The sequence below is a fragment of the Plectropomus leopardus genome, chromosome 17, assembly GCF_026936395.1.
Source record: "Plectropomus leopardus strain MGB_pleo_1.0 chromosome 17, ASM2693639v1, whole genome shotgun sequence".
Classification (NCBI taxonomy): Eukaryota; Metazoa; Chordata; class Actinopteri; order Perciformes; family Serranidae; genus Plectropomus; species Plectropomus leopardus.
In genome coordinates this window covers 30,572,970-30,592,122 of record NC_142192.1, presented here as the reverse complement: position 1 = coordinate 30,592,122, position 19,153 = coordinate 30,572,970, and the positions used below count along the sequence as shown (strand labels likewise).

Here is a 19,153-nt window from a genome sequence, read left to right as displayed (position 1 = left end):
AAACATTAAGCACCACAGTGGTTTCTGGCCAAGTTTGGCTTGAAGTTGTGGTTGGTAATGCTTGAGAAGTAACTTTTGTCATATTTGCTGAAAGTGTCACTACATCGACACAGTAGTACATTGGATAGAGACTTTGTGAAAAAAACAAAACAAAAACATGTTCCTTCTCCTTGTAGTGCTCTTAATGGCATTTGCTCGAAATTCACTGCAAATGGAGGAAAACAACCAATTACAGGCAGAGAGTCTCTAACACAGTTGGTAGTTTTGTCAGTCCAACATCTTCTCATCCCAAACTTGTCACATGTCGCCACTTTGCAGCTGACTTACACATCAACATTTTAGGCTCTGGGTATCCTTTTGGGTCTGCTGATGATGTTCCGAGATGCTGCTAATGTGATGTCAACACATGCATGTGGTTATGTTTAGGCAACAAAAGCACATGGCAACCAACACCAGGTCAACAAATGCACATGCTGCCACAGATGGTTTGGATTAGACAACAAAGTCACAGGTGGTTAGGATTAGGAGAAGGTACAGAGTAAAAAACAAAACAAAAAAAACCCCAAAAACATCAGATTGAGACAGGAAGCAAACAGCGGAGTCCCGCATGAAAGTCTGAGGTTTGTTGGATCAGCCACTTGAGTTTCTTTTGTTATCTGTGTTATGAAACACTGCTGGTAGACCAGACTGCACGTGGTGTGTCCATATGATATGTTAACAGATAGCAGCAGTTTATAACGCAGCCCGATGAAACCCATTGTGGACAAATGATACACCGCTGAATGGCATCAGGTATAAATGCTGCGGGTAACGACAGAAAATAAGGAGTACGAGGGTGCCTATAGGACGGAGGGGAGGGATGGTGATGGATCAAACAAACCCTGGACTTTCACTTGGGAGCCAAACGTGACATTTTTTTCTGAAACCTAACCACCCATTTCTTTTGCCTAAACCTAGCCATCCATGCCTTTACAGCCAAATCCTAACCATGTGCTTTTGTGGACATTGTATACGGCATCCCATAACATCAACTGCAGATTCAGAAGAATACCTAGAGGGTAATGCATAGATGTGGAAGTCTACTGACAGAACAATGACATGTGACAACTTGAGATGAGAATGTGTTACATTATTAAGCGGATGTTTTCATTCATCCATCTTTTATGTCTTTTGTCAAAATGATTCAAGCTGTTTTGCCTGAAAGTCCACATTTCTGATGTTACAAGTCTTTAAACTTTTCACTGAACCTAAAACTTTTTACTTCATACTTGCACTTGTTGGTAAAATATAGATTGAGCTAACTTACTCTAATAACCATGGTTCTACATAAAACCTACCTCTCCTCATAACCACAAACTACTTACCTTTATACTGAACTGCATACTTAAAAAGAAAAGACGGCAGTCCAAAAATCAGTCTTACATTTTGTTAAAATGATCTTGAAGCATTAAATGTAAGTTTCTGATACCCTGGTCTCCTGTTTGCCTCCTTGTTAAGGTATTCCAGGTGAGCCTCTACCTATAAACCTTCTCCAGCTCATAATACAGTTTCCCTTAAAGCTTTTTCTGCACAGATTAGATAAAGGAGTTGTTATTTATAATGCCACAGAGAGGATTGAAGATCAGTGAGCTTTAAATCCTCACTGCTGACCAGTGTAAAGCTATTAAATGGAGACAAACACGTTCTCGAGGTTAGTATACCACTGAATGAAACTGAATTGAATTGTTCCCCAATCACTGCTTGGCTGTCAAAAATCAACAAAATGAAACATGAATTTAATTATACACTGCGGCTTTTCCCCCTCAGTTTTTGCACTTCTGCTTTTTTTCATTTGTGCCCCCTCTTTACTTGTGGCATTTTCCTCCTCGGAGCAGGTGAAAGAGGATACAGCCAAAATTCCACCTGTCTGTCACCGCTTTGTGGGGAAGATTTATCCCAAAGAGCAGCTTTAAGCGCCGCTGGCTGCCATGATTAACGTATTTACAGGGAGATAAAGGGAGGGAGGCGTAGAGCCGGACAGGAGGAGAGAAATCATCCGAGTACTCATTGAAACTCAATGAATTAGATTATGGGAGCGAGCTGCACACAGAATGAACATGCGTATTAGCCTCCATTGTGGGGATGTGTGCAGGGAGTGCGGCGAGAGGAGGCAGGGTCGATGGAGTTGAGCCCGGTTTAATTTAGCTGTCAAGGAACGTTTGAATTCCCACACATGACTGTTGGAGAAGTGAAATGTGGCACGCAGTGATTCATGTTGGTGTCAGACTGGTGTTTTGTTTGAGAGGATTTGACGTTTCCGTCAACATGGCTAAGCCGTGGTGGTCTAATCCGTGTGGCGGCACTTCATGGAGGGGTTTCCAGACAGCGTTAATTAACCCAGAGGTCGATTAATATTGTAACTGTGAGCACTGGGAATTGGAACTTCCCTTGACTGGGACATCTTCAGAGTGCATGGTGGTGTGTGTGCATGACAGTGTGTTTGTGTGTGCTAGGTTTAAAAGTCCTCTGCAGCCGGGTCGCCGCACATCTATCTCCAAAAGTCCCTCTGTACATTTGATCCTGATTTTCTTTCCTGCTGCTTCATTCTTTTTGATTAATGCATTGATATCTGACGCTGAGAGTCCCATTACGCTGCAGCTCAGAGTGTGTATCACGCGCGTGTGACAGTTTGAGTGTAATGTTTGTGTGCGTGCCGCCCCTTTCATCTCCCATGTGCTGTCGCGACGCTCTGCCCTGAGCGTGCCCGCCTCAGATGCCGGGCCATTTCACAAGAAGCTTCAAAGGGCTTCTCTCACCGCCTGTAATTTCTCTCTTCAGTCTCACGACTTTCTCTGCAAATGGCCTCTAATTCTTTCTCTTGCCACCGTTTCCTTAGCCTCTCCCCTGTGTTCTGATTTTTCATCTTCCATTCATATTATATATATTTCTGTGCTTGTAATTTGTAGCATAATGAACTTTCAAAACAATGATGTCACTACACTGGTCCAAAGAATTAATGGCCACGTTTTGTACTGATGTTTTCTGAGGATTTATTTGCTTTCCTCTTTGTTTCCTCAGACACTTTAAACACCATCAATCACAGTGAAAACTACAACAAAAAAGACATAAAAGTTTGAAAAACATACATATTTCAGTCACTCACAGTCTATTGTCCCTAGATGTAAGTAAATGTGGAGCAGGTCATTCTGTCAGGTGGCGTAGGTTGTTTTGACAGGTAAAAAATCTCTATCAGAATGGCCTACTTCCTGAATAAATGTAATTAATGGTGAAGTAGATCATTGTCTCTGATAACTTAAGATCCCAATGTCCAGTTATTAAAATCCTTCATCCTGTTAAAGGTCTAGAAGCATCTGGCAATGAAGTTGCACAACTAAATTTTCTCCTGTGTTCCAAGCATGTAGGGGAACTTTGGTCGCCGACACGTAAATGCGAAAACCCCATCAGGAGTCAGTGTTTGATATATCCATAATGTGCTATAGTAGAAACATGGCAGACTCAGAGTAACTGCTCATTTATGCTTAATGTTAGATACCGAAATTAGCATGGCCAGAGCCTCCTGTCTGTGCTTTGCATTTACGTTGTCCCTACTTGTTCACATTTTTTGAAAGCTTATGGATATGGACGATACGGAGCAGTGTCGCTGGAGATCATGGTGTCAATGTAGCATAGTTCAAGTGAGATACAACCATGAGAAACAATGTATGATGAGTCTAAAAAGGCAGAAGAGTATGATAAGTCTCTATGTTTGTACATAAATGGTGTATAAATGAAGGGACCAGTTCTAATAAACTACTCATTCTAAAGTTTTAAAAAAACAACAAAAAAACAATTATTCCAATTTCAGGTCATTAATAAAATGAAAACATAGTTATGGATATTATATGCAATTTCTGCCTACATATATATAAATTCCAGGCGGCACGGCGGCTTTGTGGTTAGTACTTTTGCCTCACAGCAAGAGGGTCCCTGGTTCGAATCCCGGTTGGAACGGGGGCCCTTCTGTGTGAAGTTTGCATGTTCTCCCCGTGTCTGCGTGGGTTCTCTCCAGGGTCTCTGGCTTCCTCCCACAGTCCAAAGACATGCAGCTCAGGTTAATTGGTGACTCTAAATTGCCCTTAGGTGTGACTGTGAGTGTGTATGGTTGTTTGTCTATATGTGTCGGCCCTGCGATGGTCTGGTGAACTGTCCAGGGTGTACCCCGCCTTCCGCCCGATGACAGCTGGGATTGGCTCCAGTCCCCCCGCGACCCTTACGAGGACAAGCGGTTACAGAAAATGACTGACTGACTGACATATATAAATTCCCCTAAATCCTACACACTGGACCTTAAGAAATAACCATATTTGGACCTTAAAACTGGATTAAAAGTTAATTTATGACAGCTTCTTGCAGACGCCAGTCCCTAAGCATGTATAAGACACTGACAGGTGATGGTAACCAAATGACACAGATGGTGTCCTTGATTAAAATTACAGATATCATTTTAACAACAGACTTCAACAAAACACATAACACTAGTCTACTTGTTTTTAGACATTAAGATGCTATATATCTTTGATTGCTTGTAGAAGATAGTCCTAACCCTTATATAAGCTATTTTTCCTTGCTCACTTCCATCAGTCACATTTTCCTCTCTTTTCAACATCATACAAGCAAAGTTTCACTTTCTCCTCTCATTTCTCTCCCCTCATGCTGCATTTCATCATCTGTCCTGTTTTTTTGCCTTCTTCTCTCTTCACATCTTCAGTTTTTCGCTCTCTTGCTTCGCTCTTCTCCCTCGGGGGATCAAACACCTTGCTCTTGTAACAAGAGGGCAGTAATCCCCTTTTAATGTTTGTCTCTTTTATTTTCTGTATTGTTTTAACACCTACTCCCGCATTGGCTTTTACTCCACAAATTCCTTTCTTTTCTCTTGCTTCTGCCCCACCATCACGAGCTGTAAACCTGCTTTTCCCTTCGCTATTCCTTTTCTATGTCATTTTCTTTTAGCTGCTCCTATGTTTGATCTCCTTATTCTCCCTCCATCTTTTCTCTTGCAGATGAGATTGATATGTTGGAGCGTCTCTGGCTGTCGGGTATCTGCCACAACGATAAGATCGAGGTATGACGTCTGACGCCTTTTCTCTGCTTTTCTCGATCAGCCTGGTGCTCAGTCAGCCTTTGCACTAACTTTCATAATAAAGTAAATTTAGTTTAACATGAATCATAATCAGCTAGTCAGTAAGGAATGAAGTGTGATAGCTGTTCAATCAATGTAGTGTTACAAGCGCTCTCCATAGTGCTGATGTTACCGTGACCCCAGATTAAGGCACTTTTGCTGGTATTCTCGCTGGCAGATAACCTGGTATCACCAAAACCAGACTTTGTCAAGTTATCATCATCCTCACCCTGTATAACTTTGGAGGGGGAAAAAAATCCTTAAAGAGATAGTATATCAGTGTATATAGCCACTTTCTCATTTTCTACCTCCCTTAGCTGTGTTATCTACAAAAAGGGTAAATATTTATCCTGCTTGTCTGACTAAATATTGTCACCTTAACCCTTTGAAACCTGGATCCTCGTCACTTTTTTGTTATCTAAATAAATTGGTTTACTTTCTTGGGGAAAAACATGGGGGAAAAAAGCTAATGAGCAACAAGAATTGTTCCATATATTGCATGAAATACGTAGATTTGGAAAATTGTTTCAAAGGAAGCTAGGGGAAAATGTACCAAAACTATATTTATAACGATCATAATGACATATTTTACAGAATTATTACGAGTTTTAAAACAATTTTTCTCAGGTAATTTCCTTGTTTGTTTGTGTTTTCTTTATTTATTTATACATACATACTGACATACATACAGACATACTTATTTTGGGGTAGCATCGAGCTAATTTGTCCAACTCTCAAAGGGTTAAGCTTCACTGATAAATGTGATACTGTCATTGGCATTATGGAAGAGATGATTTTTCCAATATTAATGGGACAGTTCACCCAAAAATCAGCAAATATTTTTCCTCTTTATCTATATTCTAGTTTTTTATCTAGATTATCCAGTGAGTTAATGAGTGTTGAAGTGTCAGCTGTAGAGATGTCTGCCTTGATTTTGGGTGATCTGTCCTGTTAAAGGTGCTTGCAGGAAAACTTTTTTTAAATTGTTTTTGGTTCATTTCCGTGAATCTATGTTTGTTTATTTATTTGTTTGTTTGCGTGTTTAGTTTTCTTTATTTACATGACTTTTGTATATATTTATTGTCCTTATTGAGGTGAGAGTTTTTAAAGGCCTGGGTGGGTCTTTTATTCTCACCTGCACAACCTTGTCTTCTTTTGTTGTTGTGCTTGTCTTGGTTTGTTTTTAAACTAAAGCTTAAAGTGGAAAACTGTTTATTAAGTCTTGACAAAATCTAGAGTTTCTGATTCTCCACAAAGCTTGTAAGCAGTAATCAAATCATTTTAATGTTATCTTGCCAGGTTTGATTTTGTGTGTGTGTGTGTGTGTGTGTGTGTGTGTGTGTGTGTGTGCGTGTGCGTGTGCGCGCGCGTGTGCGTGCATGCGTGCGTGTGTGTTGCACAGCCACACTGCTGCATACCAATTAATTTTGTTTTGCTCCCAAACACAACTAACTGCTGCTGATCAGATGTCACCCTGCATTTTGTGTTTTTTTTCCTTTAGTTGTTTTAGATGATAACACACACCTAACAACACTTCAGTACAGGTCTCGCAGAGGATGGCAGACACTCTGTCTTTCAGGGATGTATGTGCAGTAGTTTGATGTTATACAAATAAATAATAGCCACTGATTTAAAAGTGAATGCAGCCTGGCTGCAGTGAGAGCCTTGAATGTTGAAGCTGAATAAATAAAATTGGCTGAAAAGCTTTTTGTTGGATGCGAACCATATATTTTTGGTGACTGACATGTTTTGGTCTTTGCATCAGTGTTCTAAGCACAGGGGGTCTAAAATATCACAGATGGTGTGCTCTGACATCCAGTGACAGCAAAGGATTCTCTATTGTACTGCTGGTTGTAATTAACTTTTTATCTGCTGTCTGAGAGACAAATTGGCCCTCGTTAGTGATAAATATACTCTCCTGTCTCATCTCTGCACCTCCCTTCTCATATGTTTCCCCTTTACCTCGTCTGCCTCTCTTTTTACGCAACTCTTCTCTCTGCTCTCACCTCCTATAACGTTTCCCATTCCTCTCCTTTCCTCCTGTCTTCCCCAATCCATCCCATCTCCCCCTCCAGGTTATGAGCAGTAAGCTGGACATAGACAACATGGCAGGGGTCTTCTACATGCTGCTGGTGGCCATGGGCCTTAGCCTCCTGGTATTTGCCTGGGAGCATCTGGTGTACTGGAAACTACGGCATTGTGTGAAGCGATCTGGCGGGATGGACTTCCTCTTGGCTCTCAGCAGGGTAAGATGGGAACCCCCGTTATATTTATCTAACAATCTATCAAAATTACCATAAAAAAGTTGTAATACAGCATAATATCTAAAATAGCAAAAAAGAAAGTTACACTATAACATGTCATCCAAAGTAACATAAAAAAGGATCACTGTATAGCAGTCAAAATTAGCATGAAAAAGTCACAATATAGCATGTCCTTGAAAACAGCAAAACTAGCCCACATAGTAAAGCATGTTGAGACATGTCATAATATTGAATGTTGAAGAAACGTACAAAAACAAGATAGCATGTCAGCGGTTATTTTTTTAAATGCTTCATTATGGTGGTTTTGGCCATTTTTCCAACATTCTATGCCATGGCGTGTCTCTGCATGCTATTTTATGTGGTTTTCAGCTGTTTTTTTGGACATGTCATAATTTGCCATTTTTCAACATAAAATATAATGTTTTTGGTCATTTTTTTGACATGCTATATTACGAATTTTTTGGACTATCTAAATAATTGTACACCTCGGGCTGTGCCAATGACTTATTAGAAAGGTGAGGTGTCTTTATCTTCTCTGACTGATGGAAACAAAGTGTTTATTTTGATGGTTGACCAGATTCTCAGAAGGATGACAAGGCGAACACCAAGAGATGGTAGGAACAGGTTAAAACTGCTCAAGGCAGGCTTTATTCAACATGCTATATTTTGGTGTTTTTGTCCGTTTTTGCAACATTCTATGCCATGGTGCATCTCAGCACACTATTTTAAGCAGTTTTTCAGCTTTTTTAGGACATGTCATTTTTTTGACATTTTTTTGCCATTCTCTGCTGTGGCGTGTCTCAGCACGCTACTTTTTTGCAGTTTTCAGCTGTTTTTGGGACATAGAATTTTTTGACATTTTTCAGCATATTATTGCTTTTTTGGTTGTTTATCTTACATGCTTTTTTTTTTTTTACGGTGTTTTTGGCCATTTTTGCAACTTTCTATGCTAATGTATATATCAGCACACTATTTTAGGTGATTGTCAACTGTTTTCAGCTGTTTTTGGGACATGTTATTCTTTGACATTTTTCACCATGCTATAGTAATACTTTTTTGGTCATTTTTTAGACATGCCATATTATGTTGTTTTTGGCTGTTTTTGTAACATTCTACGCTATGGCTCGTCTCAGCACACTATATTTTGCTGGTTTCAGGTGTATTCAGCTCTTTTTGGGATATGTCATTTTTTGACATTTTCGCCATACCATAGAATTGTTTTATGGGTAATTTTTCTGACATGCCATATTATGGTGTTTTTGCTCTTTTTTTACACATTCTATGCTATGGTGTGTCGCAGCATGCTATATTATGCAGTTTTAAGCTGTTTTTGTGATATGTCATTTTTCGACATACTATAGTATTACTTTTTGTGTCATTTTTTTCAACATACCATATTAGGGTATTTTTGGCTTTTAAATCAACATGCTGTGCTTTGGCATGTCTGGGCATGCTATTTTATGCGGTTTTCAGCTGTTTTCAGCTGTTTTTTGGACAAATCATTTTTTTACTTTGTTGTTTTTTAGTCGTTTTTTCATGCTTTTTTGTGGTGTTTTTGGCCGTTTTTGTAACAGTCTCTGCCATGGCATGTCTCAGCACGCTATTTAATGCGGTGTTCAGCTGTTTTCAGCTGTTTTTGAGACATGTCATTTTTTGACATTTTTACCATACTAATTACTTTTTGGGTTGTTTTTTAGACATGCCGTATTGTGGTGGTTTTGGTTGTTTTTTCAACATTCTATGCTACGGCGTGTCTCTGCATGTTTTTTTTAATGTGGTATTCAGCTGTTTTCAGTTGTTTTTGAGACATATCATTTTTTGACATTTTTTGCCCCAAAACAGCTGAAAACAGCTAAAAACCACATGAAATAGCGTGCAGAGACAAGCCATTGTTCAGAACGTTGCAAAGACAACAACAACAACAAAAAAAAAAAAAAACAACACCATAATATGACATGTCTAAAAAATGACCCAAACAGCAATACTTTAGTATGGAGAAAAATGTCAAAAATGACTTGTCCTCAAAAACAGCTAAAAATAGCATAGAATGTTGCAAAAACAGCCAAAATCACCTTAATATAGCATGTCGAAAAAAATGACCCAAAATGCAAGGCTATAGTATAGCAAAAATTTCGAAATACGACACATCCGAAAAACAGCTAAAAACAGCTGCAAACTGGCAAAAATAGCTTGCCGAGACAAGCCATAGCATAGAGTGTTGCAAAAACGGCCAAATAAAAGATAAAAGCATGTCAAAAATTGACAAAACTCAAGGCTATAGTATGGCAAAAATGTCAAAATATGACACATCCCAAAGACATCTGAAAGCTGAAAAAAATGGCCAAAAACACCATAATTTAGCATGTCACAAAAACAACACAAAATGCAAGGCTATAGTATGGCAAATAATGGCAAAATATAAGAATCAGAATCAGAATCTAGTTTTATTGCCAAGTACATTTAAACATACAAGAAATGTGACTCAGTGTTTTGGTGCAAATATAAAGGACACAAAAAATATGTACAAAATTGCACTGGGCAGTGCACATAAGTCCAGTCCAGTGTGCGTAAATGTGACGCATAAAAACAGATTCAGCTTAACATTAATGTAATGTTTTCAGACTCTGCGGCTGGATTAGAGCCTGTGTCATGTGGGCAGTGGGGGGGTACTGATGTTCAGGTCCTACTTGAGTCCTGGGTGATGATGGTCCATCCCCAGAAGGTGGAAAGACTTCACAGTGGAAACTAGGGAGTCACAGAGGGTGATGTGGGCAAGGGCGGCAGTGATCCTTCTGAAAACCACTACCATATTCACTGTCTTCAGAGCACTGAGCTCAAAGTTGTTCTCACCGCACCAGGTCACAGGATGGTCAAACTCCCACCTGAAGGCTGACTGATCGCCACCAGAAATTAGTCCAATGAGGATGGTGTCATCTGCAAAAACAGCCAAATACACCATAAAACAGCATGTTGAAAAAATGACCCAAAATGCAAGGCTACAGTATGGCAAAAACGTCAAAATGTGCTGCGTCCCAAAAATGGCTGAAAACTGCTGAAAACCTTCTTAAATAGTGTGTCGACATGCGCCATAGCAAAGGAACTTGCAATAACAGCCAAAAACACCATAAAACAGCATGTTGAAAAAATGACCCAAAGTGCAAGGCTATAGTATGGCAAAAATGTCAAAATATCCTATGTCCCCAAAATGGCTGAAAACTGCTGAAAACCTTCTAAAATAGTGTGTTGAGATGCGCCATAGCAAAGGAACTTGCAATAACAGCCAAAAACACCATAAAACAGCATGTCGAAAAAATGACCCAAAATGCAAGGCTATAGTATGGCAAAAACCTCAAAATAACCTGCATCCCAAAAACGGCTGAAAACTGTTGAAAACCTTATTAAACAGTGCGTTGAGACTTGCCATAGCAAAGAAAGTTGCAAAACATGCCAAAAACACCTTAAAATAGCATGTCAAAAAAATGACCCAAAGTGCAAGGCTATAGAATGGCAAAAACGTCAAAATGTGCTGCGTCCCAAAAACGGCTGAAAACTGTTGAAAACCTTCTTAAATAATGTGTTGAGATGCGCCATAGCAAAGAAAGTTGCAAATACGGCCAAAAACACCATAAAATAGCATGTTGAAAAAATGACCCAAAGTGCAAGGCTATAGTATGGCAAAAATTTCAAAATATCCTGCGTCTCAAAAACGACTGAAAACTGTTGAAAACCTTCTTAAATTGTGTGTTGACATGCGCCATAGCAAAGAAACTTGCAAAAATGGCCAAAAACACCTTAAAATAGCATGTCAAAAAAATGACCCAAAGTGCAAGGCTATAGTATGGCAAAAATGTCAAAATATCCTACGTTCCAAAAACAGCTGAAAACTGTTGAAAACCTTCTTAAATAGTGTGTAGAAAAGCGTCATAGCAAAGAAAGTTGCAAAAATAGCCAAAAACACCTTAAAATAGCATGTCAAAAAAATGACCCAAAATGCAAGGCTATAGTATGGCAAAAACGTCAAAATGTGCTGTGTCCCAAAAACGGCTGAAAACTGTTGAAAACCTTCTCAAATAGTGTGTTCAGATGTGCTATAGCAAAGAAATTTGCAAAAATGGCCAAAAACACCATAAAATAGCATGTTGAAAAAATGACCCAAAATGCAAGGCTATAGTATGGCAAAAATGTCAAAATTGGACAAATCCCAAAAACGGCTGAAAACTGCTGAAAACCTTCTTAAATAGTGTGTAGAAAAGCGCCATAGCAAAGAAATTTACAAAAATGGCCAAAAACACCATAAAACAGCATGTCGAAAACATCACCCAAAGTGCAAGGCTATAGTATGGCAAAAATGTCAAAATTGGACAAATCCCAAAAATGGCTGAAAACTGTTGAAAACCTTCTTAAATAGTGTGTACAAAAGCGCCATAGCAAAGAAAGTTGCAAAAAATGGCCAAAAACACCATAAAATAGCATGTCGAAAAAGTGACCCAAAATGCAAGGCTATAGTATGGCAAATATGTCAAAATATCCTATGTCCCAAAAACGGTTGAAAACTGCTGAAACCCTTCTTAAATAGTGTGTTGAGATGCGCCATAGCAAAGAAAGTTGCAAACATGGCCAAAAACACCATAAAATAGCATGTTGAAAAAATTACCCAAAATGCAAGGCTATAGTATGGCAAAAATGTCAAAATTGGACAAATCCCAAAAATGACTGAAAACTGCTGAAAACCTTTTTAAATAGTGTGCAGAAAAGCGCCATAGCAAAGAAATTTGCAAAAATGGCCAAAAACACCATAAAACAGCATGTCGAAAAAATGACTCAAAATGCAAGGCTATAGTATGGCAAAAATGTCAAAATATCCTGCGTCTCAAAAATGGCTGAAAACTGTTGAAAACCTTCTTAAATTGTGTGTTGAGATGCGCCATAGCAAAGAAAGTTGCAAAAATGGCCAAAAACACCATAAAATAGCATGTTGAAAAAATGACCCAAAGTGCAAGGCTATAGTATGGCAAAAATGTCAAAATATCCTACGTCCCAAAAGTGGCTGAAAACTGTTGAAAACCTTCTTAAATAGTGTGTCGACACGCGCTATAGCAAAGGAACTTGCAATAACAGCCAAAAACACCATAAAACAGCATGTCGAAATTATCACCCAAAGTCCAAGGCTATAGTATGGCAAAAATGTCAAAATTGGACAAATCCCAAAAACGGCTGAAAACTGCTGAAAACCTTCTTAAATAGTGTGTAGAAAAGCGCCATAGCAAAGAAATTTGCAAAAATGGCCAAAAACACCATAAAACAGCATGTCGAAAATATCACCCAAAGTGCAAGGCTATAGTATGGCAAAAATGTCAAAATTGGACAAATCCCAAAAACGACTGAAAACTGCTGAAAACCTTTTTAAATAGTGTGCAGAAAAGCGCCATAGCAAAGAAATTTGCAAAAATGGCCAAAAACACCATAAAACAGCATGTCGAAAAAATGACTCAAAATGCAAGGCTATAGTATGGCAAAAATGTCAAAATATCCTGCGTCTCAAAAACGGCTGAAAACTGTTGAAAACCTTCTTAAATTGTGTGTTGAGATGCGCCATACCAAAGGAACTTGCAATAACAGCCAAAAACACCATAAAACAGCATGTCGAAATTATCACCCAAAGTCCAAGGCTATAGTATGGCAAAAATGTCAAAATTGGACAAATCCCAAAAACGACTGAAAACTGCTGAAAACCTTCTTAAATAGTGTGCAGAAAAGCGCCATAGCAAAGAAATTTGCAAAAATGGCCAAAAACACCATAAAACAGCATGTCGAAAATATCACCTAAACTCCAAGGCTATAGTATGGCAAAAATGTCAAAATTGGACAAATCCCAAAAACGGCTGAAAACTGCTGAAAACCTTCTTAAATAGTGTGTTGAGATGCACCATAGCAAAGAAAGTTGCAAAAATGGCCAAAAACACCATAAAATAGCATGTTGAAAAAATGACCCAAAATGCAAGGCTATAGTATGGCAAAAATGTCAAAATATCCTATGTCCCAAAAATGGCTGAAAACTGCTGAAAACCTTCTTAAATAGTGTGTAGAAAAGCGCCATAGCAAAGAAATTTGCAAAAATGGCCAAAAACACCATAAAACAGCATGTCGAAAATATCACCCAAAGTGCAAGGCTATAGTATGGCAAAAATGTCAAAATATCCTACGTCCCAAAAATGTCTGAAAACTGTTGAAAACCTTCTTAAATAGTGTGTTGACACGCGTTATAGCAAAGGAACTTGCAATAACAGCCAAAAACACCATAAAACAGCATGTCGAAATTATCAGCCAAAGTCCAAGGCTATAGTATGGCAAAAATGTCAAAATTGGACAAATCCCAAAAACGACTGAAAACTGCTGAAAACCTTTTTAAATAATGCGTTGAGAGAGCGCCATAGCAAAGAAAGTTGCAAAAATGGCCAAAACACCATAAAATAGCATGTCAAAAAGTGACCCAGAATGCAAGGCTATAGTATGGCAAAAATGTCAAAATATCCTACGTCCCAAAAATGGCTGAAAACTGTTTAAAACCTTCTTAAATAGTGTGTTGAGACGCGCCATAGTAAAGGAACTTGTAATAACAGCCAAAAACACCATAAAACAGCATGTCGAAATTATCAGCCAAAGTCCAAGGCTATAGTATGGCAAAAATGTCAAAATTGGACAAATCCCCAAAACAACTGAAAACTGCTGAAAACCTTTTTAAACAGTGTGCAGAAAAGCGCCATAGCAAAGAAATTTGCAAAAATGGCCAAAAACACCATAAAACAGCATGTCAAAAAAATGACCCAAAATGCAAGGCTATAGTATGGCAAAAATGTCAAAATATCCTGCGTCTCAAAAACGGCTGAAAACTGTTGAAAACCTTCTTAAATAATGTGTTGAGATGCGCCATAGTAAAGAAAGTTGCAAAAATGTCCCAAAACACCGTAAAATAGCACGTCGAAAAATTGACCCAAAATGCAAGGCTATAGTATGGCAAAAATGTCAAAATTGGACAAATCCCAAAAATGGCTGAAAACTGTTGAAAACCTTCTTAAATAGTGTGTAGAAAAGCGCAATAGCAAAGAAAGTTGCAAAATTGGCCAAAAACACCACAAAACAGCATGTCGAAAATATCACCCAAAGTGCAAGGCTATAGTATGGCAAAAATGTCAAAATATCCTACGTCCCAAAAATGGCTGTAAACTGTTTAAAACCTTCTTAAATAGTGTGTTGACACGCGCCATAGCAAAGGAACTTGCAATAACAGCCAAAAACACCATAAAACAGCATGTCGAAATTATCACCCAAAGTCCAAGGCTATAGTATGGCAAAAAAGTCAAAATTGGACAAATCCCAAAAACGACTGAAAACTGCTGAAAACCTTTTTAAATAGCGCGTTGAGACGCGCCATAGCAAAGAAAGTTGCAAAAATGGCCAAAAACACCATAAAATAGCATGTCAAAAAAGCGACCCAAAATGCAAGGCTATAGTATGGCAAAAATGTCAAAATATCCTACGTCCCAAAAATGGCTGAAAACTGTTGAAAACCTTCTTAAATAGTGTGTTGACACGCGCCATAGCAAAGGAACTTGTAATAACAGCCAAAAACACCATAAAACAGCATGTCGAAATTATCAGCCAAAGTCCAAGGCTATAGTATGGCAAAAATGTCAAAATTGGACAAATCCCCAAAACAACTGAAAACTGCTGAAAACCTTTTTAAATAGTGTGCAGAAAAGCGCCATAGCAAAGAAATTTGCAAAAATGGCCAAAAACACCATAAAACAGCATGTCGAAAAAATGACCCAAAATGCAAGGCTATAGTATGGCAAAAATGTCAAAATATCCTGCGTCTCAAAAACGACTGAAAACTGTTGAAAACCTTCTTAAATAATGTGTTGAGATGCGCCATTGCAAAGAAAGTTGCAAAAATGTCCCAAAACACCGTAAAATAGCACGTCGAAAAATTGACCCAAAATGCAAGGCTATAGTATGGCAAAAATGTCAAAATTGGACAAATCCCAAAAATGGCTGAAAACTGTTGAAAACCTTCTTAAATAGTGTGTACAAAAGCGCCATAGCAAAGAAAGTTGCAAAAATGGCCAAAAACACCATAAAATAGCATGTCGAAAAAATGACCCAAAGTGCAAGGCTATAGTATGGCAAAAAATGTCAAAATATCCTATGTCCCAAAAATGGCTGAAAACTGTTGAAATCCTTCTTAAATAGTGTGTTGACACGTGCCATAGCAAAGGAACTTGCAATAACAGCCAAAAACACCATAAAACAGCACGTTGAAAAAATGACCCAAAGTGCAAGGCTATAGTATGGCAAAAACGTCAAAATGTGCTGCGTCCCAAAAACAGCTGAAAACTGTTGAAAACCTTCTTAAATAGCGCGTTGAGACGTGCCATAGCAAAGAAAGTTGCAAAAATGGCCAAAAACACCATAAAATAGCATGTCAAAATAGTGACCCAAAATGCAAGGCTATAGTATGGCAAAAATGTCGAAATTGGACAAATCCCAAAAATGGCTGAAAACTGTTGAAAACCTTCTTAAATAAGCAGCGTTGAGACGCATACCATAACAAAAAGTTGCAAAAATGGCCAAAAACACCATAAAATAGCATGTCGAAAAAATGACCCAAAGTGCAAGGCTATAGTATGGCAAAAATGTCAAAATTGGACAAATCCTAGAAACGGCTGAAAACTGTTGAAAATCTTCTTAAATAGTGTGTACAAAAGCGTCATAGCAAAGAAATCTGCAAAAATGGCCAAAAACACCACAAAACAGCATGTCGAAAATATCACCCAAAGTGCAAGGCTATAGTATGGCAAAAATGTCAAAATATCCTACGTCCCAAAAATGGCTGAAAACTGTTGAAAACCTTCTTAAATAGTGTGTTGACACGCGCCATAGCAAAGGAACTTGCAATAACAGCCAAAAACACCATAAAACAGGACGTCGAAAAAATGACCCAAAATGCAAGGCTATAGTATGGCAAAAACGTCAAAATGTGCTGCGTCCCAAAAACGGCTGAAAACTGTTGAAAACCTTCTTAAATAATGTGTTGAGATGCGCCATAGCAAAGAAAGTTGCAAAAATGTCCCAAAACACCGTAAAATAGCACGTCGAAAAATTGACCCAAAATGCAAGGCTATAGTATGGCAAAAATGTCAAAATTGGACAAATCCCAAAAATGGTTGAAAACTGTTGAAAACCTTCTTAAATAGTGTGTACAAAAGCGCCATAGCAAAGAAAGTTGCAAAAATGGCCAAAAACACCATAAAATAGCATGTCGAAAAAATGACCCAAAGTGCAAGGCTATAGTATGGCAAAAATGTCAAAATATCCTATATCCCAAAAATGGCTGAAAACTGTTGAAATCCTTCTTAAATAGTGTGTTGACACGTGCCATAGCAAAGGAACTTGCAATAACAGCCAAAAACACCATAAAACAGCACGTCGAAAAAATTTCCCAAAGTGCAAGGCTATAGTATGGCAAAAACGTCAAAATGTGCTGCGTCCCAAAAACAGCTGAAAACTGTTGAAAACCTTCTTAGATAGTGCGTTGAGACGCGCCATAGCAAAGAAAGTTGCAAAAATGGCCAAAAACACCATAAAATAGCATGTCAAAAAAGTGACCCAAAATGCAAGGCTATAGTATGGCAAAAATGTCGAAATTGGACAAATCCCAAAAATGGCTGAAAACTGTTGAAAACCTTCTTAAATAGCGCGTTGAGACGCGCCATAGCAAAGAAAGTTGCAAAAATGGCCAAAAACACCATAAAATAGCATGTCGAAAAAATGACCCAAAGTGCAAGGCTATAGTATGGCAAAAATGTCAAAATTGGACAAATCCCAGAAACGGCTGAAAACTGTTGAAAATCTTCTTAAATAGTGTGTACAAAAGCGTCATAGCAAAGAAATCTGCAAAAATGGCCAAAAACACCATAAAACAGCATGTCGAAAATATCACCCAAAGTGCAAGGCTATAGTATGGCAAAAATGTCAAAATATCCTACATCCCAAAAATGGCTGAAAACTGTTTAAAACCTTCTTAAATAGTGTGTTGACACGCGCCATAGCAAAGGAACTTGCAATAACAGCCAAAAACACCATAAAACAGGACGTCGAAAAAATGACCCAAAATGCAAGGCTATAGTATGGCAAAAATGTCAAAATGTGCTGCGTCCCAAAAACAGCTGAAAACTGCTGAAAACCTTCTTAAATAGTGCGTTGAGATGTGCCATAGCAAAGAAAGTTGCAAAAAATGCCAAAAACACCTTAAAATAGCATGTCGAAAAAGTGACCCAAAATGCAAGGCTATAGTATGGCAAAAACGTCAAAATGTGCTGCGTCCCAAAAACGGCTGAAAACTGTTGAAAACCTTAAATAATGTGTTGAGATGCGCCGTAGCAAAGAAAGTTGCAAAAATGTCCCAAAACACCGTAAAATAGCACGTCGAAAAATTGACCCAAAATGCAAGGCTATAGTATGGCAAAAATGTCAAAATATCCTGCGTCTCAAAAACGGCTGAAAACTGTTGAAAACCTTCTTAAATAATGTGTTGAGATGCGCCATAGCAAAGAAAGTTGCAAAAATGTCCCAAAACACCGTAAAATAGCACGTCGAAAAATTGACCCAAAATGCAAGGCTATAGTATGGCAAAAATGTCAAAATTGGACAAATCCCAAAAATGGCTGAAAACTGTTGAAAACCTTCTTAAATAGTGTGTACAAAAGCGCCATAGCAAAGAAAGTTGCAAAAATGGCCAAAAACACCATAAAATAGCATGTCGAAAAAATGACCCAAAGTGCAAGGCTATAGTATGGCAAAAATGTCAAAATTGGACAAATCCCAAAAACGGCTGAAAACTGTTGAAAACCTTCTTAAATAGTGTGTAGAAATGCCATAGCAAAGAAACTGCAAAATGGACAAAAACACCATAAAACAGCATGTCGAAAAAATGACCCAAAGTGCAAGGCTATAGTATGGCAAAAACGTCAAAATTGGACAAGTCCCAAAAACGGCTGAAAACTGCTGAAAACCTTCTTTAATAGTGTGTAGAAAAGCGCCATAGCAAAGGAACTTGCAATAAGAGCCAAAAACACCATGAAACAGCATGTTGAAAAAATGACCCAAAATGCAAGGCTATAGTATGGCAAAAATGTCAAAATTGGACAAATCCCAAAAACGGCTGAAAACTGTTGAAAACCTTCTTAAATAGCGCGTTGAGACGTGCCATAGCAAAGAAAGTTGCAAAAATGGCCAAAAACACCATAAAATAGCATGTCAAAAAAGTGACCCAAAATGCAAGGCTATAGTATGGCAAAAATGTCGAAATTGGACAAATCCCAAAAATGGCTGAAAACTGCTGAAAACCTTCTTAAATAGTGTGTTGACACGCGCCATAGCAAAGGAACTTGTAATAACAGCCAAAAACACCATGAAACAGCATGTTGAAAAATGACCCAAAATGCAAAGGCTATAGTATGGCAAAATGTCAAAATTGGACAAATCCAAAAATGGCTGAAAACTGTTGAAAACCTTCTTAAATAGATTGTTCAGACACGCCATAGCAAAGAAAGTTGCAAAAACGGCCAAAAACACCATAAAATAGCATGTCTAAAAAATGACCCAAAATGCAAGGCTTTAGTATGGCAAAAATGTCAAAATATGGACAAATCCCAAAACGGCTGAAAACTGT

The 19,153-nt window shown here is 38.2% G+C and overlaps 1 protein-coding gene across 1 annotated transcript in view; it reads left to right on the top strand.

Annotated features, from left to right (window-relative positions):
- The window catches only part of grin2da (glutamate receptor, ionotropic, N-methyl D-aspartate 2D, a), a 274,878-nt gene that overhangs the window by 226,499 nt on the left and 29,226 nt on the right, over nt 1-19,153 (top strand). Inside the window, exons 17-18 of the mRNA XM_088090301.1 lie at nt 5,040-5,101; nt 7,234-7,404. Of these exons, the coding sequence (XP_087946427.1) occupies nt 5,040-5,101; nt 7,234-7,404 (233 nt within the window). The remainder of the gene's footprint in view (nt 1-5,039; nt 5,102-7,233; nt 7,405-19,153) is intronic.